Genomic DNA, 25,208 nt, shown 5'->3' on the forward strand with positions numbered 1-25,208 from the left:
AAATTTAGTTCTGCCATAACACACTTGAAGTTTTGAAAGGATGATTTTTAAGAAATGAAGGTCAAAAGGATAAAAAGAAAGAAAACAGAAAGAAATGAAGAAGGAAGAAAATGCAAAGCTGAGAACTACAGTTTCAGACTTCTGATCCCATCTCAGCCGCAACTGGGACATTTATTAGTTCGGCAGTGACGTCTCTGGGGGGCCCACCCATCACTCTATTTGCATGCATATGACTCAATGCATCATGGCTACCTTTATACAAGTCTACCTTGAGTCCACGTGTCTTTGAGCTCCCAGATGCACACCTTTCTTCCTTTAGATTATCAGAGTTCAAGCTAAGTGTCGGTCTTACAGATGAGGAGAGATTTAGCTCAGATATTTGCAGAGCAGATAAATGGAATATTATAACAGTCATGGCCCACCCCTTCAGCTGTGCCTGTGGATGGCCAAAGGCCACATTCTCTTTAGGAATAGTCTTCCAGAACTAATCGGCTTTAAACTATTAATCCATTCGAAACCATGTTTCAAATAATAGATACGCTTCTGTTCAAGGGAAGGAGGTCAGATTTTACGTCAGGCACTGATTTTTATCTTTAGCTTATTTGAAACGTTGGAAGCAGCTTTTGGCTTGGCACTGCCAGTTGACCCATACTGGCTGGGTACTTTGCACCCTCTTGGGTAAACTCATACTAAGAGGGGAAGCTTTTAGTGACCCCGGCCTTGATTACTTGACATTGGAATCAAATTTTTATAATTTGGCACTGCTGGGATCATGGGCTCTGCCAGTGATTTATTCTATAACCTTGCACTTCAAAGGAGCTAGCAATAGGAAAAAATCAGGGCATCATTTAAAGCAAAATGTGGCTTCTGAACTTGTGGATAAGGTTATAGATTTTTAAAAAAATGTAGCACTTGGAGACAATTTAGACTTTAGGAGGTCGTTAGGCTCTAAAATTAGTAATGCACTCAGGAAGGAAGAATATAGGTTGGCTAAACTGCTTGAGTCCCATTTTCTTTCTTTCTTTTTAAAAAAAAATTTACATAAAGCACGTTATGGTGCGTTATCTAACTAGGTTGCTTGTTGATACAGTGAAACAAACCTACTTATAAACACTGAGTAGCATATAGCAATCAAACAAGGTCAATGGCACTGAGTTGATTTTACAGTGTTCATTAGGAACCGCTGCAGTATTTTCCTATAATCCAAATTTTCCTATTTCCAGTTTTGATCCTAAAGAGTAGTTGCTCAGGAAACACTGACCTATTATTAGAAATGTCCTTATTTTACACAATAAAATATTGTATGAAGCCATTCAATCTGTAACTATATTTGAACTCATTCTAACCCAGGGACATGATCTGTGTCTTATATGGGTCAGGTGGTAACTGAGTGATTCTACTAATGGACTCTGTTTAATAGACGGGCACCTACTACCTTAAACTCTGTGGCTCTAGTTTCCTCCCACGAGCAAATGGGAAACATGTTGTATTATTAATTAACATACCAGTTCAAGGGCCCTTCAAATCTAAAAGACAGATCTTTGGGGGGCAGGGTCTGGCCTTCTGGGCTTCCCATGTGACTCAGTTAGTGAAGAATCTGACTGCAATGCAGGAGACCTGGATTTCATCCCTGGGTCAAGAAGATACCCTGGGGGAGGGCATGGCAACCCACTCCAGTATTCTTGCCTGGAGAATCCCATGGACCAAGGAGCCTGGTGGGCTATCGTCCACGGGGTCGCAAAGAGTTGGACATGACTGAGCAACTAACACTTTTACTTTCTTTTCTGGCCTTTCACTCATTCTCCCAATAGCCCTAGTCACTCACTCTGTCCTTTTATGGCGCATTTTTCAATGTTATAGAAAGACGAGCATGTCCCATGTAAGCCTTTGCTGACTGCCACTAGGATATCAGCTTCCATCGTCCTGGGACAGAATCTTAGTAACCTTTCTTTTCTCTCCAAGACCTAGCCAAACTCTTATGATCAAAGAGAGATGGTTAATAAGAAAATTTTACAGTTAGTTTTAAAAAATGTTGCATCTGGCCCACGGAAGATAATCAGAGAGAATGTGCTGAATTGAACACTTCAGTGTATCCAAAGTAAAACCTGCCATTTGGAAGGCTATGGAATGAGGTATCTGATCATTTTCCTTTCTTCCTGCCCTCTCATCAAACTCTTGACTTGGAAGCTTTTATTAGGCAAGTAAAATGCAAGACTGCAGATAGCTCTGTGCCCTGCCAGCTGCTTCTCTGGGATTCTCTGCTCCTCAGCATCTCCCATGAATGCATCTTCTTTGCCACAGCACTTATTTTCTCCCCCTGCTGAAACCTTTGTGTTAGCTCTCTCTCTGCTCCGGCACAAAGAAAAAAACTCGTTTCTGGGGAATGAAAGGCTGGACTTGAGGATGTGATGAGTTGCTCTCTGTACCGAGACCAGTAACAAAACAACGGTGTGGGACAGCGGAGGCGCCAACAATAAAAACGCCAGCCCAGGATATTTTCTAGGCAATAACGAAATTACAAGGGACTGCGAAGAACAAAAAGAAAGGACGTCCCACCTGCCACCGGTCTGACTCAAATGCACCAGGAAGAATATGCAACAGCTTTAGCATCTTTTTCTTGCTCTTGGCAGAGAAGAGCGAGGTTGGGGTGTTCAAATTGTTAAATAGAAGAGGAAAATCAGACAATAGGTGGGGAGGTGAAAGGAAGCAACGGGGGCCAGAGTGAAAAGAAAAGGTATTTAGCTGGGGGTGGGGGGGAAATGCTGGGAGGGATTTAGTCTTTAACACATTTGTAGGTAAACCCTTGCAATCAAACAGGAATGATGGATGAGAAAGTGTTACCATTGGTTTTTAAGAATGTTATATGGACAATTTCTAGTCTTCTAAATGCAGCCAGTTCAATCTGTCCAAGTGCAACAAGAACAGACAGCCTTGGTACCTCAATAACAATGCCCCTAAGGGCAGGCTATGGGTTTCTGTTTTTGGTTAAAAAAAGGGGGAGGTGGTTTTAAAAAAGTCCTTTTGGAGGCTTTCCTGGTGGTCAGTGGTAAAGAATCCACCTGCTGATACAGGAGATACAAGTTTGATCCACGGTCCAGGAAGATCCCACATGCTGTGGAGCAGCTAAGCCCGTGCGCCACAGCTACTGAGCCTGTGCTCTAGAGCCTGGGAGCTGGAACTATTGAGCCTATGCACCTAGAGCCTGTGTTCCACAAGAGAAGCCACTGCATTGAGGAACCCTTATACCATAACTAGAGAGTAGCCTCCACTCACCACAACTAGAGAAAAGCCCGTGCAACAATGAACACCCAGCACAGCCAAAAATAAATAACTAAACACTTATTTTTTTTAAAAAGTCCTTTTCATATTTAACGATGAACACTTGTGAACAGAATCCAATACAGCACAGCTGATACTGAATTTCTCAATGGATTAGGCAATGCAATGTTTCTGTGATGCTGTTCTCATAAATGGCACCCCCTTTCCTCTCCAGCTGCAATTAACTGCTTCCTGTTTCATGCTTACTGTCAGGTGAGTGTATGCTCCTGGGTTCTGTCTTGTCACAACAAAGATTTGGAGTGATGCACATTAAAACCCTCAGCCCGTCACAGCTCTCGGGTCTTGGACAGACCATGCTATAGCTCTTAGACAAATCAGTGTTACAGCTCTATTTTATTTAGAAAATAGCAAGAGAATCCATCCTTGAGGCGTGAGGGCATGCTGACCCAAAGACTAGAAGAGAAGAGAGTAGGGGAGCGTGCCAGTGTGCAGGAGAGAGACAGAGAGAGAGAGACCGCGCTTTGGCTCTTCTTTTTATATGTTTTTTTCCCTCCCCCTGGGCCTGCCCTATGTAAATTGGGCTAGCCAGGGGTGCTGTTTGTTCTACCTGAGGTCCTCACTCAGGTCCTTGGACCTTCCTTTGACCTTCCTTTGTTCTATTTTCGCAGGCTTTTCCCTTTCTTGTCTTTTAGCCACCGCCATTTTGGACTCCTGTTTCCTATTCTAACTACCTAACAAAGCTATATCAAGAGGATGCCCTGGCTACGAGAAGACAGGTGGAAATATCCCCCTGTCCCACTGATGTAACTGGTCTATGGTTAATTACACAAGAGGTCAACGTCCAGATCTACCAGCAGGGCTTGGAGATATCCCAGAGACATCTTAAGGACAGAGCTTCCAGGCTTGTCTTTCAAATGCAAATTTGAAGAACACAGGGGATGCTGCATTCCCCTCACTGCACTGACACTAAAGTGCAAACCGCTAGTATATGCATTCTACCAAAACTTGGATTTACTCAATACCCTGACAGGTAAAGAGGAGGGACTCAGAGAACTCTGTCCTGTCCAGGGCTTTGTATTTGAAAGAACTCATTGTCCTCACACCACAGAGCCAGGGCCTGTAGGGCTGTTGCACAGGACCTGGAAATAGGTCCACTGCACAGAATCTATAGAGCTGGACATCGTAATAACAGTGCTGCTGACAATGGCTCTCATCTGGCCCAAGTGATTATTATCTATTATTTTATTTTCTCTTAGTTAAAGTGAAACTCTTACACCAGGATTCCGCTCCAATTTCTAATTCAGGAAAGCGTGTGTTTTCTGCCTCACAATGCTTTCCAGGGACCATAAACCTTCAATTTCCTCTTCCCGGCAATAAAATAGTTCTCATTTCCAGAGTCCATCAGACAGGTCTTTTTAAAGGAGGCCGTAATTGGTGGCATTGCTGCAGAGACTGAAAATTAAAGAGTGGCCGTTGGCAAACCCACAGGAAAGTCATTCTCTACAGGAAAGTCATTCTCTTGGTCTACCAAGATAGGATTTAGGACACTTGAAAGAGGTTGGCTTTCACCCCATTTCTGAGTAGTAACTTTTGTATAACTTGCCCGCGAGGCCCTGACACCCTGCTCAAGGAACATCACAGGTCACAGAATCAGGCAGCCTGGGGATCTGGCCCAGAGAGGGAAAGGCATTCCGTGGGGTGAGATCTCCCCAGCCAGCTGTTGGCCCCGCTGTGCAGGGGGACGGCCGAGCCTCCGCTCACCTCTCAGCCGCTTCAGCCTCTGCTCACGCCTCCTCCTCCGAACCACCAGCAGGAGCACAAACAGCATCAGGACCCCCACCAGGATACAGGAGATGGTCACCAGCATCTTGAGCCCCTCGTTGGTTGTCAGCCCTTCATCGCTTTGGACAACTGACTTAATGAGTGGGGGGATTGTACCTGAAAACAGGGTCATGATGTTAGGTGGCTGTTAATGACGACAGCATGGCGGAGTTTTTAGGGATGATGGGTTATAAAAACCGCGCGGGTGATCCGAGAGCGTCCACGGAGATGAAGATGAAAGGAACTCTTCATCTAGATCCTTGCTAATTTCTTTACTCACTCACTTCCCTCCTATGCTTACTCTACAGAACATGGAACTAGAGTCTGCGCAAAGGACACAGACCATTTCTTTGAAAGGGACTTCACTGGTAACGTGCTGGGTGCAGACACTTGAAAGCATAATATCCAGGCTGGGTGCTTTAAAAAGTCACATGCATTTACCTGGAGTTGAGTGTCACCCAGAACACAATTGAGAGTGGCTGTTTGAAACATTGCACGTCAAAGAAGGAACAATGGATTTGGCAAGTGGACAGAAGGCAGGCTTCGGGGAGACTGTACCAGATAGACCTGCTTAAAGGAGCGGAAAATCTCTTTTCTTTGGTTATTTCATTGCTTTTTATCATGGATGTAAGACCAAATCTACTTTTAAAAGTCTCGTTTCAGGACATTAGAGCAAAATCAACTTTTCAAAGAGAAGGCATCCAGGTCTCTAAAGCAAGCTGTTTATTGACCCTTATAATGCCCTGAAATTCAGATTATTTAGAATTACAAGGAAACACTTAAGCAGTCTGAACTCTGAGCTGCTTTAAGCTGCCTTCTGCTGAGAGGCTGAACAAAATGGGTCCAGAGATTCAAACACAGGCATCCCCTTTTATGGAGCTTGCATTTTGGCATCCACCACTATGAAAAGATGCTACAGTCTTCAGTATTTTCCATGTAAAACAAGGGCCAGGAAGTCAGTAATTTAGGAAAAATAATGCAAAAATAATATAATTTCTCTTTGAACAAAAAGTGTCTTTGTCCTGCATTTAGTGAGTAGAGCAGGGACACAGAACACCAGGCCCCTCTGCTGTCTGCTAAGGCCAATAATATCATTCCTCCAACTTATAAACACTGGTTTTGGCTGGAGCCCCAGGTCTGCAAATGCTCAGAACTCAGGTAAGAGGCACAAAAGGGGATGCAGGTGAGGATGTGTCTGCAAAACCAAGATGACACAGGACCAGTACAAACACCTGGCTGAGGGAATGGCAGAAGACAGAGTCCAAAATAAAATACGGAAGAATCTGAAATCTGACTAGTACAGCCAGAAAGCTAATCATCAATGTTTGTTTTGCCCCAAATGAAAAAAAATTCTTCAGGCAGAAGTGACACAAGAGATATTAAAGCTATATATCCACAAGCTTGGTTCAAAGAAATATGTAACCTTTTTCAAGGAAAATAGACATATGCATTTTTCTTTCTAGTGTAATAAAATCATCTCAGATTCAGAACATTTTACATGTAGCACATTTTTCATGATTCTAATCTGAGATCTTGGATAAAGTGAGGACATTTCTTTTAGAAAATAACCATTTAAAGTCTGCAGAGCACTTTGTTAAGTAAGAATGACAGTTTCAAATGCTGCATGTGAGAGGTTGCTAACTAAATGATTAGCTATAAGCCTATCACCAACGCGCACCTTGAAGCTGTGCGCTCTGGACCACACAGATTACAGTCAGGCTGGGTGCCAGAGCGGGATGATTGAAAGGCAATTACTGGATGTCCATCATCTAAAGCAAGAAATATACTTTCTGCTCAAATGTGTACCCTGCTAGCAAAGGACTTTGGGGAGCCTTTAAACACTAGGGAAAAGTTTGGTAAGCATCAAAGCCCTTTAATTTGTCAGATCAAAGAATGAAACAGAGTTGGAGGAGAAAGCAGGTCAGACGTGCTGCTCTGTGGTGGCTGATGCTCTGCGATGGAACCTCTTGGAGTGAAGTCACTGCTGATTGAGGCCAGGAGATGAGAGTGATGTGGCGCAGGAGGAGCAGGGCTTCTGAGGAGAAGCCTCACATCTGGGAGCTGGATCAGGGGCCTTGAGGGCAGGGGCCCAGGCTGGTATCACCAGCCTCAGGACTCCCACATAGGCACCTTCTTGACTTCTCCCCACCCAGGCCTGCAATGCTGGGGGCGAGCCTGTGCTGTGGCTGAGGAGGAATTTGTGCAGGAAATTCCAGGGTGGGTTTACAGTGTGCCAGGGTGGGAGGAACAAGCCCAGGGCCGGTCAAGACTGACCAGGAGAAAATGGCTCAGGGAGGTGCTGAGTCCACATCACCTTCAGAGCATCCTTTGGTCATGTCCCAGGACAGGATAACCAGTACTTCAAGGAAGTTCCTGCCAGGGCTTTAATTAAGGCAAGATCCTGAATGCACACAAGCAGAGGAGAGGACACCCTTTAGCCTTTCCAGTGAAGAATACAGTACGGGCTGTTTGCTCAGGCACAGACTTTCTGGGTAAGTCACCCAGCACCGTGGTCTGGCCTGGTGGGTAGACGCTGGACAGGGGATCCAAGGGAGCTGAGCCCACAGCTCCAAATTATCTGACCAGTGGAGACTGTTTTTACAAATAAGCACAGCACCTAATTCAACCACTGCCTTTCCCAGAGTGGGCCACCACTGCAAAGCTGCAAAAATCAGCTCAACTTGCTTCTAGTTAGGACTCTGAAATTCCCTGACTGCAGAACCATCAACGTCAGACCGTCTTTAGCTTCACTGGGCTTGACATTTGTTCAACATCAATAAATGGCCCACAATACTAGTTGTAGGAAAAAAAAGGATAAAAATGTCTCTCTCTTATTTTCAGTCAACTAATTGTCACGAGACACCTTGCCTGGTTTTCAGAAACCCCTTGCAAATTGCATGTTTGTGCGTGTGTGAGCCTATGCATGTGTGCATGTATGTGCATGTGTGTGCATGTCCACTACCATCCTATGACATTATTCTATTTCTATCTGTACCTCTGTTTCTTCTCAGAGACTAACATAAGCATCTTCACTTATGGAAAACTGCTTTTGCACATGCAATTTAAGGGCTAAATGAGAGAAAAAATAAAGCTGTTATGTGGTTTGGGATGGGGTGGCAGAAGGGAGGGAGACAACAAAAGCAGTGTTAGCTCACAGTCATGACCAAGCACCAACCACGTGCAGAGAAGCCTTCAGCCCGAAGAGAAGTCACTCCTGCACCCTGACTGCCTAGTGAGGGTCCCCGGGCCTCAGTCCCTCCTTCCTGGAACTCAGCCATGGGCACACGGGTACCTGGTCTAGGGAGTCCTGGGGGGAGCAGACTGGATGGCCCCCAAGCCTAAGGGGATCTGAGGGCACGGGTCACATTGTGCCGAGGATGGATGTCGAATGGGAGAGGGACAGTGAACTTGTGCACGTGTCCCGAGATGCAGGCGGGAGGCCAGGGCCAGCTTACTGCCATCGTAGTTGAGCGTGGCGAAGTTGGTCTGCTTCTCTGCACAGCCCGCGCTGTTGCACACCCTCATCTGTAGCTCGTACCACGTGGCCTCCTGAAGGTCATACAGGATGTAGGACTTGGAGAGGGAGGTTCGCTGGGCTGTGGTCCAGACTGTGGTCCCGAAGGGTCTGTACTCCAGTGTGAAGGAGGTGATGGGGCAGCCGCCGTCATTCCAGCCGATGAGGTTGAGCCGCACGCGCGTGGTATTGATGCTAGCGAAGAGCTCCTGCTCCTTGGAGAACTGGGGCTCTGCGGAGAGGGCACAGGGGGCCAGGCCATGGGGTGTGTGAGTGAAGGTCACCAAGGTCATCCCGCACTGCCCTTGGACTGCTTCCCCGCAGGCGAGGGGCTCAGTCCAAGTCTGGGTCACAGGCTACTTGCTACCTGTCCACTTTTTACCAGGATCTAAAGAACCAACAGGCTATCCCAACCAAGATAACCTAGGAGTGAAAGGGAACGTTGGGCGGGTAGCAGTTATCTTTGTGAATCTTAGATTTCCCTGAAGAACAGTTCTGTTCTCAGGTATGTGTTTCCTTGAGTTTTTGTTTTTTTTTTTTTTTTTTAAGTATGTTTTATTTGGTGGACAAAACTTAGGATGTCAGCCCAGGACACAGCCTCTCAGGTAGCTTTGAGGGATTCCTCCTCCTTGAGTAGTTTTGAAGGAACCACTGTGATGTGCTGGGCTGATGTGTCCATTCATGGACCTGACCCAAGAGAAGGCAGACTCGGACGTGGGAAGCACCCACAGCACCCAAGCGCCTCATACTGGAGCCCAGGGACCCGACGGGTATATTTCTGCAGAAGTCAGCACTTCATCATCTGAGCCCTGGTGTGTGTTATCCAAAACTCAGCACTGCATCCAAATGACACCGTCGCCTGCTGATGTCTGGCGTGCCTGTCATGTGGTCCATGCCACTGGATGAGAGTCAGCGGGAGGAAACCTGCAGAGACCCTCTCTTCACCTCCTCACCTACACTTACATGCAGCTCCGTCCCTCCCTCCCGCTGCTGTTTTCGGGCTGCACATTTCACCTCTCAACATCACTGCCCTGGGGTTCGCCTCCCTGAAGGTCCACCTTTCAGAGGAAAAACCCACTCATGCTGAAGGTTAACAGTCAACCCCAGTGACTTCTCACCTGGAAAGCAGAGTCTATGAGGCAATGTGACAGTTATAAATAGAAGGGAGGAGGTGACAAGGGAGGAGGTCGCCTTAGGAGAAGGTAAGAGGGCAAAGGTCACACTCCACGGCTACTCAGCCTGGGAACAGAGTAGCACTGTGGGCACCAAAGCCCTTAGTTTTCAAATGACATTTCTTTTTTTAAAAAACATTTTTATTGAAGTATAGTTAATGTACAATGTTGTATTGGTTTCAAGTATAGAGCAAAGTGATTCAGTTATACATATGTGTGTATACATATATATATATATATATATATTCTTTTTAGATTCTTTTCCCTTTTGGGTCATTACAAAATACTGAGTACAGTTCCCTGTGCTATACAGTAGGTCCTTGTTGATGATCTATTTTATACACAGTAGTGTGTATCTGTTAAATCCAAACTCCCGATTTAGTCCTCTCTACCTTTCTCTGGTGACCACAAGCTTATTTCTTTTTAATTTAAATTTATTTATTTTAATTAGAGGCTAATTACTTTACTATATTTTTATGTCTGTGGACACTCTTCTTTTAAACTGCCAATGAAATAATTAAAAAAGAGAATCAGACTATTTTGTAAAGACCAGCCATTTCTCTCAATATGCTGAAACACTGCCAGACCCATCCGGAGATAACCACATTCAAACTCACAGATCCATGATGCATCTTTTGTGACTCCAATCTGCTGCCCACCCCCCACCCACTTTGATCTGAAAGATAGAGGATCTCTAGAAACAACAAAAGTCTTACGTACCTTTGCCCAACGTTTTCGCTTCTATGATCTCACTTATGCGCCCGGGTCCCACGCCGTTCTGTGCAGTGAGAGTGAACTTGTACCAAGTCCCACACTTCAGGTTTTCCAGGCGGTAGGAGCGTTCGCTGGGGCTGATGGGAAAACTCCCCCACTGCTCACTGTTGTCCTCGGAGTACTGCAGTATATATCCTTCGGAAAACAAGAGGCAGTCACGGGAACGTTACTTGCTTTCCCTCGAAAGTTCTCAGAACTGTGTATCTTCAGAAGAGAATAACTGCGCTCCAGGACACTGAATCCCGGCTGGGAGAGGTGCCGTGACGACATATTGTTATGAGATATTTAGGCTACACCAGATGCTACAATGGTGGGAGCGCTGGAGAGTGTAATGAAGTTAAAACCACGTTCTGCCCATTCTCTTTAAAAGGTGTAACTGGACACCCGATCTCTAAATATCTGATCTTCAGAGCACATGTGTCCAATCCTTGGGAACGGGTGTAGTCTGAAGCTGGGTTATTTTTATATATTATATATATTATGTGCATGCATGCTAAGCTGCTTCAGTTGTGTCTGACTCTCTCTGACGCTATGGACTATAGCTCATCAGGCTCCTCTGTCCATGGAATTCTCTAGGCAAGAATACTGGAGTGGGTTGCCATACCCTCCTCCAGGGGATTTTCCAACCCAGGGATTGAACCCGGGTCTCCTCCTGCATTATAGGCCGATTCTTTATGGTCTGAGCCACCAGTGAAGCTCTCATATATAAATATATGTTATATATTCAATGTATATATAATATATTTTATAATATCCTCCTGGTGGTTCAAATGGTAAAGAATTCACCTTCAATGCAGCCGACCTGGGTTCAATTCCTGGGTCAGGAAGATCCCCTGGAAAAAGTGAATGGTAACCCACTCCAGTCTTCTTGCCTGGAGAATTGCATGGACAGAGGAGCCTGGTGGGCTACAGTCCTTGCAGACTCAAGAGAGCCAGACAAGACTGAGCTACTAACACTGTCACACTTTCACATTATATATTATATATATTTGGTTTTATAGGGAACCAGAGTCTTGGAGAAGAGGTATGCTATCAAAAGGGGTAGGACTCTCCTCAGCCAACTCTGCTCAGTCTACAATCACTGTGTCAGGCATTATCCACAGCCTGTTACTCACACCACCTCACACAACCCTGCACATTAGTAATTAACATCTCCAGAGCACTGACCAAGACACTGAGGTCCAGAGAGGTTAGGTGACCACACTTGGGTCTTACCAGCAGGATTCACATCCCACTGTCAAACTCTGAAGCCTGTGCTCCTGGGCCCCTGTGACCATGGAGACAACCCCCACCCCTGTTATAGCCTTCATCCCTGCCACCCCATCCACCTTCCTGGGGCAAATATGTCCTGTCTGTTCTGCTCTTGTCTCCTAAGCCTTCACACCCAGACAGCCCGGGACTAGCCTGCTTGATGTGTGGTGTCCTTATACCAGCATGCTGGCATCTTCTCTCCTGCCCATGGAACTCCATTTTAACACCAGTAAGAAATCACTTCTCACCTCCACACCACAGAGCCCACGAACCCCAGGCTGCCAGAAGTCAGTGTTTTCCATGCGTCTCACATGAGGTCACCTATCTCTGACTCCTCCTTCTGTGGCCATGGTCAGCACCATCTCTACTGCTTCCTCCTTCCCTGCCCTCTGGCCCCTGCAGCCTTGAGGCCCCTCCTCTTTCCTGAGCTTTGTTTTCCCTTCCCTGTTCCTGATCTGCACTCAACACTGGACAGGTGAGTGGTGGATCTGGGTCTAGCTTCCACCGTCATATCCTGACTTCACCACTCCTTGGTGCCCCATGCATCACGGGACTTCTGCTTTCCTTCTCATGTCCTCCATCTAAACCACTTCTAGGAAGCTTTTCTAACTATTGGTCATGGGAACCCCCATGTCAATGGCTTTGGCCCCCACTGTATTTCAAGGATTTCTGGTCATCTTTGCTTGGAAACTCTTCATTACTGAAATTGGCTCCATCTCTAAGACCTTCCACTACATGCCTTTCCTGAAATTATTCTCCCATGAATTCACACTTCCTCTGTCCATGGGATTCTCCAGGCAAGCATACTGGAGTGGGTAGCCATCCTCTTCTCCAAGGGATCTTCCCAACCCAAGGACTGAACCTGGGTCTTCTGCATTGCAGGCAGATTCTTTACCATCTGAGCCACCAGGGAAGCCCCTCCAGACCCAAGACTTTGTGTCATTTGAGCCTCAAGTCCTAGGGTTCCTTAGACTCCTCTACTGGTGCCCCATTTTTGTTTTTAATTTTCCACCTTTTCTTTATTAACTTCTTTAGTGGGAATGACCAGAAGTTGGTAATATGGAATATTTGTGCATTTGACTCCCTTTACATCTTCTGGTTCTCCACCTAGCTTAGAACCTCTGATAGACAATCTTAACCAGAAGCCTGTTTTCACTCACTCTGGTGAGTCCTGGCCACACTTACCCTGCCGGTCACCAGCTTTGGAAACTATGCTTCACCTCCCTGTGCAGCTGGTCCAGCACCTCTTGAGCAAGTCATTAACCTGTGATGACTGTGACCACTGCAATCTGTGCCGTTTCCCTGCAGCTGGAGCCTTGTTCCTCTCGGCAATGGCATTTGCCATTAATGACTCCCGGTGCATTTCCTATGGCATCTGTTATAGATTTTACCCACGTTCCTCAAACCCACAAACACATCCTCTCCCCTAATCATCCAACTATTAAAAAAAAAATAATACCACCTTTTTCTTCCCTACAACAGGGAAAAATCCTCCCTTTCTCCCAGTAGAACACTAATCAATGTTTAACAATTGGGTCTTGAAAAAAGAAAAGCCATATGGGTAGCATTTTTGATTTGGGTGGTGTGCAAATATCCCTGACCTGGCTGTGATTACTGAGGACAAAGCTGGGAAGAGGAGCGGCAACTTGCTATCACGTGCTGAAATGACCTGGCTCCAGACGCCATTGGCCTTGCTCTAAAATGGCTCTGTATGTCCAGTTGTCTCTTCACCTTCCTCCTCTCTCAGAAGAAGGATGTCCTCTGCCTGCAGAAATCTATCCTCCAGCCTCTCCCTGTTGCTCTAGGACCCCTTCTGTCACTTGCTCCTTAATCCCATGCATCTGCAGTTGCCCCTCTGGGTTCTTTCTCTCTGCTTGGTCCAAATATTGCTCAGAATGTTCTCCCAATCCTATTGAGGCTGGAATCATTGGGCTAGCTCATTCCTTCAGTTTGTGAAAGTTGACGTGTTACTCACTCAGTCATGTCTGACTCTTTGTGACCCCATGGACTGTAACCTGCCAGGCTCTACTGTCCATGGGATTCTCCAGGCAAGAATACTGGTGTGGGTTGCCATTTCCTTCTCCAGGGGATCTTCCCAACCCAGGGGTTGAACCCAGGTCTCCCACATTGCAGGCAGATTCTTTACCCTCTGAGCCACCAGGGAAGCTCCTTACTTCCATTTAAATACCCTTATTCTTTTCTACTCCTGATTTCAGAAGATTTGTGGAAACAGTAGCTCCCATCTTTTAATCCATTCTAAATCAGAACAGTCGCTGTGGTTATTCAACTGAAGGAATGAGTACCTGAACAGAAGAAGCAGTGTTGATAACAAGGGGAAGAAACTCAATGTGGCCTCTTAGGGGAGAGGCACCACATTCGTTTTTTCTTTCTTTATTGCTGCTGTCCAATCCTATTGAGGCTGGAATCATCAGGCTAGCTCATTCCTTCAGTTTGTGAAAGTGGACGTGTTAGTCACTCAGTCATGTCCAACTCTCCATGACCCCATAGACCGAAGCATGCCAGGCTTCCCTGTCCTTCACTCTCTCCTGGAGTTTGCCCATACTCATGTTCTTTATTGGTATGTGTTAATATTTCACTCAGATTGGATGCATGGTACTGATTATGTGAATGGATTTCCTTGGATGAATGAGTGAGTGACAACAAATACTATAAAAATAGACGTATGTTTTTCTGGGGGGGTATGTGTAGGTAATGGAAGAATTCATTATATGATGAGTTTGGGGGAGAAACAAACTAACACATGACAATTACTTGGTAAAAATGTGTCACTTATCAACTTGTGGATAATGTCAATTAATCAACCATTGTGGGCAACCTCTTCCTTCTTACCTCTTATAGAACTGCCTCCATTGTCCCCAGGGAGCCACGAGAGGGTGATGGAAGAAGAGGTGGTTTTTGAAACTGTGAGCCGAGGCTGATCTGGTGGAACTAGAGAGGAAGCAGTTTTTAGAAAACAAGAATTAGTTGTTCACATCTTCAGTCTTCTTTAACAGTCATTTACCAAATGATTTTTAACAGCCACTTATTAAATAAATGTTTCAGGTTGACAAAATATGCAATTCATGTCTGTCAAAATGTCTATTTAGTTGATATCCTGGGCTAAAGAGATAGAACAGAATGATTCTATTCTTTAAAGAAATTCAACCCCATTTCTACTTGGATTTATTTCTTCATTCCCTCGCCAATTCCTTGAGTATCTGAGTTGCTCATCACTCATTAAAACCTTCTGTGAACTTACTAAAGATACATGCATTATTTCACTCTGAATTTCAGCCATGATTCAAATGACAAAGACAAATGGCACCCACTTAGCTTTTCTGTTCTCAGCTGTATGAAAGGGGGAGGGTAAGTGTAGCTCGTGAGAAAAAAACTGCAAAAATTTCCAGCATTTGACCCACCCTTCCAAGAGGCAACACACACACACACACACACACACACACACTCTCCACTGAAATCACAGGTGCACCACTGAGTGGAAGTACACACATTTGAACTGTCACATAAGGTTTGAAGAATACACACTTCTTATCAATGAGCCTTAGTAATATCTTGGATTAGCTCTCTGGACAGAAATACTGAAGAAATTTGAAGTAAGGTTATCAAAACTATATAGGAAGCTTCTCATAAAACGTCCTTCTCCCTTCCTCTGAGAGAAGCCTGGTATTAACCCAAAGCCATGAAAAATAGATTCGTCTCTTTAGAGTTATAACATAGTGTCTATCTCTGAAAAATGCCCTGAAATTTTCCCAACTTCAAGTTACTTGAAATTCCAGATCAATTTTACATTATTTAAAAAAAAATAGATAGTACTCCTTCCCTTCCCTCCCACTGAGGGCAACATTTATTGTATTTTTTATCAATCCTTCTGTGATTTATTAATATGATAACACAAATTAGTGTGATTAATTTAATGTGGCAATATTGTTAACACTATATTAATTATTAATGTGCTAACACTTACATCTGGAAAAGTATACACTTTGATTTTTCTACGAATAAAATATCACTGTGCATCGAAATTTGAACCCAATCAGTGGCCATTTGGGATTTTATGCATGTTTTTAATTTGACAGTCTTAAATTTGTCATGTACTTTTGGAGTATGAAGTCAAGAAAAATTACGTACACTGTATTAAATACATAATTAAACATGAATGCCCTCTAGAGTTTCAGCTAGTGTCCTTTTAATATACACTGCATATGACTAGTGAGTTAATTAACATTCATAAAGCATCTCAATTTGGAATTATTTTTTGCTAGTATTTTCTGGGTGACGCTTATATACATGTGGAGTAAATCGTGCAATTAGCATGTTATTAGGAAGGGCTTTTTCAGCGATGCACACACAAAGACAGATGAGACTAGGTTCTCATATGAAAATATGTAAACAGTGTTAGCTCTCAGGTTATGAATGCTTTTTATTTACTTTGATTTGTTTAATCTCCAAAATGAACATCTATGCTTTTGTTCTATGAAAGTAGCAATTAGCTCTTTACAAAGGCTGATTTTTAAATTTGCTCACTTTCATTCTTTGCACATAGGCATACATACAAAAAGTAGCATTAAGAAGAACCCCCAGACGTGGTACCTTGTACTTGTAAATTTAAGATAATTTCATCCGACCCCCAGTTGTTATTGGCGATGCAGCTGTAATAGCCAGAGTCCTCTGCCTTCACAGTGCGGATGACAAAGCTGCCGTTGCTGAAGACGCTTCTCCGCCCATCAATCGTCACCAGGCTGGGCGTCCCGTTACTACCTCACAGGAAGAAAAAGGCGCAGATTAAAGAAATTACAATCTAAGTTAGCTGAGGTTGGGGAAAAGCATAAACACCCTCTGATGCAGACAACCCATTCGGAATATTATATTAAGTAAGAACTAAACCATGATTATATGATGAAAACAGTCACACAGCTGAGTTTGATTATTTGTACAAAATGCTGTGTTGAAGTGAAGTCTGTGTGGAGGTCTGTGTGGCTTCTGGCTCCTGACATAGGTCAATGCTTATCATATACCAAACGAGATTGGTTCTGTGGGCAGATATACCATTTTGACCAGATCATATCGGGACAATTAAGTTTTGGGGTGGCTTGTAGATTCATGGAAAATTGCAGTTAATGATTGTGGCATCAGAAATGAACTGCAGTGTGGCAAGAGGGTGATGAGCCAACCCTGGTAATAAAGAGAGCTCCTTTGGTGATTTCTTAGCCTTGGCCACAGGGAGAAGGGATTGTCCAGTCATCTAGGGCCATCCCCACATCTGGTGGATGCCACTTAACCTTGGGAGCGTACTGATTCCCTTAACTGACATTAAAAGAGATGAGAAAGTAGTTACTGAGGAGGGCATGGCAACCCACTCCAGTGTTCTTGCCTGGAGAATCCCATGGACTGAGGAGCCTGGTAGGTTGTAGTCCATGGGGCTGCAAAGAGTCAGACATGACTCAGTGACTTAGCACACACATACCAAGACTATCATTTCAATAGTTTATGTCTTTGAAGTGCCTTTGTTTGAAAATAGGGACTCTTCTCAATCTCAAATCTCTAGCTTCATCAGTGAATGCTCAGCCCTTTATTTATATCTTAATTTCTTCCTCTGAGTAAAGTACTTTAAAAATTTACATGAATGGAATCTATTTCATCCACTTTCTCCCTTCCATCTCAGCTGTTATTATTTCAATAATTTCTACCGAGCGTGGAAAACTGGGTTTTACATTAGCAAAGTCCTAATGTATTCCATAAAGAAGGCAAAAGGACTGTAAAGAAGGATGAGTGCTGAAGAATTGATGTTTTTGAATTGTGGTGCTGGAGAAGACCCTTGAGACTCCCTTGGACAGCAAGCAGATCAAACCAGTCAATCCTAAAGGAAATCAGTCCTGAATATTCATTGGAAGGACTGATGCTGAAGCTGAAACTCCAGTACTTTGGCCACCTGATATGAAGAACCAACTCATTTGAAAAGATCCTGATGCTGGGAAAGATTGAAGGTGGGAGGAGAAGGGGACAACAGAGGATGGGATGGTTGGATGGCATCACCAACTCAATGGACATGAATTTGAGCAAACTCTGGGAGACAGTGAAGGACAGGAAAGTGTGGCATGCTGCAGTCTGTGAGGTTGCAGAGTCAGACATGACTTAGCAACTGAACAACAGTAACAGCAATGTATTCCATTTCTTAAAGCCATTTCTCAGAGCATTTCAATTAGGGTTGGTTGGCCCATTGTCTTGGAAGGAGAAGAGATAAGTCTAAGTCTCAAGTCTCCTTGGGTATGTTCATCTCAGATATATAGGGGATTTTCATGATAAAGTACAGAAAACTTACACAGAAATTATTCAGTTGGCTAAACTATTTTCCTCGGAAGCATTGTCATGAACTTAAAGCTAAGAATTTTAAGAGAATTGACATGATAGATCAGATCCTTTTAGTACTAAAGCTGAGATTCCTCCCCCATCACCCTCAACCAGCTTCCTCTCTATTGCAGAAGACTAGGTAGTTTTCCTGTAGCTTTCATGAGTGTAAATCTACAACTTTATACCACGAGACCCAGAACAGTGTCCGAAGCACTCTCCTAGTGCTGTATTGAGGGCATACATTGGGTTACTGGTTACCTGTCTTTCATCCACTTTACGGCAGGAGAGGGGTCCCCAACAGCTTTACAAGGCAAGGCAATGTCTTTCATCCAGGGAGTAGTCACCGTGCCACTGAAGGTCAGGATTCGTGCGGGAGCTGGACCACCAAACAGAGCAGAAGCGCAGTGACTCTATGGATTCGTCTACAGGGGCCAAGATGACCTTCCCTAAACCAGTGACACCCCCCAAAGGTGAGTGCAGCCCTGCCAATCAATGTCACACTTCTCAACACTATTCCTTGTATCAGTGTGTCTAAGGGATTTTCATTGTACGAACATATGAACTGCTGAAAATCCCTACTATAGTATTTTCTCCCCTTGTATCAACTAGACACGGTGATCTCAAATTAAATATGTGGGACTTCATAAGCCTAGCAGCTCCAAGCTGTGCTTTCTGTGAGCCCAGTTATTTTTCGAAGCACTTTATTAAGCAATTTATCTCAACACCCCAAACTGCACATTAAAATATACTTTTAATATCTGAGAGAAGAGACAAAACAAAACATAAAGCCCCAAGACAGGAAGAGGTAAAACTGGAATGACTTCTATTTATCAGTTTTGTGGTAGTTTCCCAGCTTTTTTATATCAGCTTGATCTTCAGCACGAACGTTAAGGGAAAAATTCCAGTGACCTCTCTTGAAGTATCACTATTTTCTTGGGACAGTGATTCAGTTGCTGGAACAAAAGCTTCTCCTGGGGACATTGGGCACTGGGACAGTCCCAAAGTGGCCAAAGAACATGGGGGTGGGGGGAGGGAAAAGCCCAGGGCAGCCCTGTTTGCAGGGACATCCTTGGATACTGGAGAGGCCCTGTACTAACAGGTTCCTAGCATCATCTTCTTGGGTGAGACACAAAAGCTGGCAGAGGCACCAAGAGATGAGTCTTCCAGAGGCAAAATGATCTGCTTGACCTCTGCCATGCCCTGGGGCCCTGGTTTCCAGGATGCTCCCTCCAGAAGCTCAGCCCATCTAAATGCACAGACAAGAAGCCTGCAGGCAGAAGCCGTTCCAATCTGATTCTGGACTCAAAAAGATGGGACCAGTGTTGGGACCCTTGCACCATTTTGGACTTGATGGTTGAGATTGACCAATGGACATGAGGGCCAGGCTCCTCAGGAAAGTACTGGAATTCAAGGAAAGGTGGAGTTCCTGGAGCCAACTCAACAGGAGTCACCCTGGTCTAGAACACAATTTATTATGAACTAGCAGCCAACTCTGACTTTTGTTGTTTTGAGCACTGGAGGCCAGAGCAGAGAGCGAGGCAGTGCCAGTGGGCTCAGAGGCAGAGTCTATTTTATGCAACCAATGTTACAGCAAAACCCATCCACATGCTTGAAGCAACATGCCCTGCCCGAAAAGGAAACTGTGGCTCTTCCTCCTGAGGGGAGTGTCTTCAGAGGCGGCCCATAAAGGAGACCCTGTCACTGTGATGCTCTATCAGTAATTGACATTTCTGATTTTCCATCATGGTAACAAAAATATCCTGGGCAGGTGGCATTGGATTTCTGACACTGGAAGGCTGGTCCCTTTCATACCTTTCAGACCATCCTCTTATATGAGGAGGAATGTTCATGCAGCAAAATGGGGGTTGATTAGGGAAACTCAGCTAGAGGTAGGGCTTTTAAGCTTTCCAATAGCCCCCTCCCCTTGTAAAAAAAAATACATTTTACTTTGAATTCCAGAAGCTGCACATATGTTATATGTGTGTGAATGAAAATAAGGTTCTACACATGAATGCTCACTGTGTCATGCATTCTGATCTTTTCTACTTTTTTTTCAAGCCTAGCCTAGATTCCTTGACTCAATTCTATTCTGGTCATTTCAGTTCTTTAATATGCTGACTCTAACTCCTAAACTTCACTCCAGGTCTTAGGAGTGCTTTTCCATCAGCGTTTTGTGAAAGCACTGGCTAAAACCACTTCATCTTCAAGCCCAACAACCGTGGTTTCTAGAATTAATGCCTGTTGGTAGCAGTTGGCATGTTTAGGATCCCACTGTGAAATTCTAAGACTAAGCAAACTGGAGCAGGCAAGAGAATCACGTAGAATCTTTGGTGAAAAAATGCAGATTCCTCTTCTAGCTCTGTGATTCAGCGGATCTCCGGGCGGGGCGGGGCGGGGCGGGGCGAGGCGGGGGGCACTCCAGGAGGCCGTCTTTGAATGAGGACCTCAGGTGATTCTAATCAGATACTGTGCCTCACCAGCAACCTGATGTCTTTCCCAGTTCCTGTGGTGCTCTAGCTACATGGCCCTGAGCTCTGTGCTGCCCCCTGACCCTGGGCTTCCTCCCAGGACACCATTCCTCCAGGACTGGGTCTGTGGTTGCATTCTGCTCCTCCTTGTACCAAAGCCCCAGCCCTATTCCTGAACCTAACCCTGGATTTTAAAGCGGGATCTGCCAGCCTGCCTTGACCTCCCAACAAATACAACATAAGCTGCACCTGCTGCCTCTGCCTTTGGGCAGCCCCGTCTGTCCAGCTTGGACCTTTTGGCCATTATAGTTTACAGTTTGCCAGGGTCTGGGGCTCCTGGGCGGTGCCAGCCCTCTGGATGCCTGCACCAACCCAGAGGCATTCCCTAGCTCAGCTTCTTTTTGGAAAGCCCATCTTGATCATCATCTCCAACTCTGGGTGAACTCTGGTTAAAAGTGAGAAGCTGGAATCTTGGAAGGTTTGTTTTCTCTTTCAGGCATCTGGAAGCCTTAAGAGTACTAAATTTTCAATGTGGTATATTTCAGAGTCAGGAGCATCTCTGGTTGGCTTGGAATTGTGAGGTAAATACTTTTGTTCATTGACAAGGGCTAATTTATGGGGACTCTGAATACTGTATGGCAGCAATTACCAGAAGTCAAATAAGAATATTCTGTGTCTGTATGTGCTTTTTAGGGCCAGTATAACATCTTAACGTGAAGATATTACATTCACTTTGTGGAACTTTTTGTTCCTAAAACAAACTTCATTTTGTTACCTAAGGTATTTACAGCATTCTGTCAATAGCTTCCCTGGTGGCTCAGATGGTAAAGAATCTGTCTGCAATGCAGGAAACCCAGGTTCAATCTCTGGATCTAGGAGATCCCCTGGAGGAGGAAATGGTAATCCACTCCAGTATTCTGGCCTGGAGAATTCCATGGAAAGAGGATGTTGACAGGTTATAGTCCATGGGGTCACAAAGAGTTGGACACTACTGAGCAACTTTCACTTTAACATCAATTTAAGAAGAACTAATGATTTTCTTACAGTTGTCAGGTTTCAAATTCCATAGACCAAAAAATAGACATTTATCTTTAAGAAGCATGATACCTGATTTTGAAGATGGTAGAACTTGCTTGGGAAGCAGTAACGTAGTGATTTTCACTCTAACAGATGGATGGGGTCTCCTTTTCCTATTTCTCCTGAGACACTGGCAGTTGTAAAGCTGCTCATCCATAGGAGGTGGTATTCCGATTGGCACAGAAGCCCAGTGCCAGCTAGCAATGACCCATTTCTTGGGCTGAAATGGGCAACACGTGGTGTTCTGGTTTACTTGATTTGTGGGGCATTATCAGCTTTATTTCAAAGAGAACAGAGGTGTAAAGCCAGTACGACTGTAGTGGAAAATAAGGTCCTTCCTGCAGCGTGCCACCCACCTTTAGCAACAGGCTCCACGGTAATGATTTCACTGCTGTTGCCTCTGCCGGCTGAGGTCACGGCCACCACCCAGACGCTATACTGACGATTCCGACTCAGGTTAGGAATTCTGTAGGAAAATGAGTCAGGAGAGGCTTCAAACTCGCTGATCACCTGTGAGAGGAGACATAAATGTTCCCACATTCAAGGAGGCAATGGCAAAAGTGAATCTCCTAAAGGAATGCTTATCAACATGTTATCTGTTACGAGAAACAAAAGCCACCCTCATCCTTCTCTAAAAGCTGGGGTTTGCAATTTCTACACAGTCTGCATGTCTCAATGCTGCAGCTTTGACAGCCACCAAGAGTTAAAAAGTGGAAGCAGTGACAGATTTTATTTTCCTGGGCTCCAAAATCACTCAAATGGTGAATGCAGCCATGAAATTCAAAGACCCTTGCTCCTTGGAAGGACAGCTATGACAAACCTAGACAGCATATTAGAAAGCAAAGATACCACTTTGCCAACAAAGGTCCATGTAGTCAAAGCTATGGTTTTTCCAGCAGGTGTGTACAGATGTGAAGAGTTTGACCATAAAGAAGGCTGAACACCAAAGAATTAATGCTTTCAAACTGTGGTGCTGGAGAAGACTCTTGAGAGTCCCTTGGACAGCAAGGAGCTCAAGCCTGTCAATCCTAAAGGAAATCAACCCTGAATATTCATTGGAAGGACTGATGCTGAAGCTGGAACTCCAATACTTTGGCCACCTGATGTGAAGAGCTGACTTACTGGAAAGGACTCTGATGCTGGGAAGGATTGAAGGCAAAAGGAAATTGGGGCAACAGAAGATGAGAAGATTAGACAGCATCATTGACTCAATGGACATAAGTCTCAGCAAAATCCAGGAGATGGTGAAGGACAGAGCAGCCTGGCATGCTGCAGTCCATGGGGTCGCAAAGAGTCAGACACGACTTAGCAGCTGAACAACAACAGGGGTAATTTAACCCTTTAAATATGGGTCATGACACATCTGTTTTCAGCTGGGATGGAATACCAAGAACAAGACGGATCACCCTACCTGAGACAATCAAAGAACACACAAAATATGTGAAACAACAGTTTCAAAGGCATTGCACATCAGGTGATGAAGGACAGTGCTTCCTTCCCTGAAATATGGGAAATAAATGAGGTGAAGCCTGCAGTTACAGGGTAGTTACAGTTTTGTGAGAGTTTCCAGACCATGGCATTGAGAAGGGAACCAAGGAGAAGACCAGCAGCTTCCCTGAGTCGAGGAGACAGAGCTGAGAGCCTGGGAGGGGGCTGGAATACATAGGAAGGAGTACTATGAAGAAAACTTCATGGAGAATTTTGAGAGGGTCGCTCTTAGATCTTAGCTGAGCTGATATGTGTATGTGGGAAAGCTCTCTGAGGCCAAGGAAAGAACCACTCAAACGGATTGGAGGTTCTAGTGCTCAGCTTTCACACAAGGCTAGAAATAGCGCTTGTTCCCACCAGCCAGACAGGAAGCCCTCAGAATCGATGGGCCATTGGATACTGTGCATAGGGTCTTGATGGTGGGGGATAATTAGCCCTAGATCGAACAATGTTCTTGTGTTGCCTTCCTGCATGTGTGCTAAGTCACTTCAGTCTTGTCCGACTCTGTGACCCTATGGACTATAGCCTGCCAGGCTGCTCTGTCCATGGGATTCTCCAGGCAAGAATACTGGAGTGGGTTGCCATGCCCTCCTGCAGGGGATCTTCCAATCCAGGCGTGAAATCCATGTCTCTTATGTCTCCTTCATTGGGAGGTGGGTTCTTTACCACTAGGTGCCACCTGGGAAGCTATTGCTTAACAATTATTAAACTCAAGATTCATAAAGATCAAACCATCACCAAATAACTGAACAGCATCCATGGACAAAAGTCAAAAGGGCCTATACTTTTTATAGGAATAAAAAAATCCAATAAGGTAAAAGATATAATATTTGGCATCCAATAAAATTTTCTAGATATGAATAACCCGACTATGTAGCAACTAATGAACAGATAAAGAAAATGTATTGCACCATAAAATAGAGGATTATTCAGCAATATAAAGAAATGAAGCACTGATACATGCTTAACTTCCATAAATCATGAAAACACTGTACTAAGTGAAAGAAGCCAATCCCAACGAACTATTTACCAGATCATTATGCTTAGATTATCATATTAGGCTATGTCATATTAGACTAATATGATTATCATATGAGATTAATATGATTACCTTGTATGAAATGTTCAGAATAGGCAAATCCATAGTAGCAGAAAGTAGATTAATGGTTTCCCAGGGCAGGATAGAAGAGGGGAAGAATGGGGATACATTGATAGTGGGCATGGCGGGATGATGAATGTTCTAAAATTAGATATCAATAGGGACTCTACAACCCTCTAAATATTCTAAAAGTCACTGAATTATATACTATAAAAGCATGGATTTCATGGTATGTGAACTATAACTAAAACAGAAAAACCTGTTAAAATGGATGGACCTAAAGATGATCATACTAAGTCAGAAAGTGAAAGACAAATATGATATGACATCAGAATCACAGACATAGAGAACAGACTTGGGGTTACCAGGAGACAGAGGGTAGGGGACGGTGGATTGGGAGTTTGGGATTAGCAGAGGGAAGCTGGTGTACACAGCATGGGAAAGCAACACGGCACTACTGTATAACACGGGGACTGTATCCAATGCCCTGTGATGATAACACGGGGACTGTATTCAATACCCCGTGATGATAACATGGGGACTGTACCCAACACCCTGTGATGATAACATGGGGACTGTATTCAATACCCCGTGATGATAACATGGGGACTGTATCCAACGCCCTGTGATGATAACATGGGGACTGTATTCAACACCCTGTGATGATAACACAGGGACTGTATTTAATATCCCGTGATGATAACACAGGGAGCTGTATTCAATACCCTGTGATGAGTCGCAATGGAAAGACATGAAAAAAAATGCATGACTGAATCGATGCTGTTCAGCAGAAATTAACACATTATACTTCGATAAAATAAATGATAAAAAACTTATAAAAAATTCCAAAAATGCAAAGAAACAACAAAAAGCAAGACTCGTACATACAATATAATTTA

The 25,208-nt window shown here is 44.4% G+C and overlaps 1 protein-coding gene across 1 annotated transcript in view; it reads right to left on the reverse strand.

The window, feature by feature from the left end:
* The window catches only part of DSCAM (DS cell adhesion molecule), an 857,668-nt gene that overhangs the window by 48,822 nt on the left and 783,638 nt on the right, over positions 1-25,208 (reverse strand). Inside the window, exons 21-27 of the mRNA XM_070795162.1 lie at positions 22,079-22,232; positions 18,436-18,553; positions 16,420-16,583; positions 14,662-14,760; positions 10,507-10,695; positions 8,556-8,846; positions 5,041-5,217 (exon numbers count right to left, since the gene is read on the reverse strand). Of these exons, the coding sequence (XP_070651263.1) occupies positions 5,041-5,217; positions 8,556-8,846; positions 10,507-10,695; positions 14,662-14,760; positions 16,420-16,583; positions 18,436-18,553; positions 22,079-22,232 (1,192 nt within the window). The remainder of the gene's footprint in view (positions 1-5,040; positions 5,218-8,555; positions 8,847-10,506; positions 10,696-14,661; positions 14,761-16,419; positions 16,584-18,435; positions 18,554-22,078; positions 22,233-25,208) is intronic.

This window comes from Bos indicus, chromosome 1 (genome assembly GCF_029378745.1).
Source record: "Bos indicus isolate NIAB-ARS_2022 breed Sahiwal x Tharparkar chromosome 1, NIAB-ARS_B.indTharparkar_mat_pri_1.0, whole genome shotgun sequence".
In the NCBI taxonomy this organism is placed as follows: Eukaryota; Metazoa; Chordata; class Mammalia; order Artiodactyla; family Bovidae; genus Bos; species Bos indicus.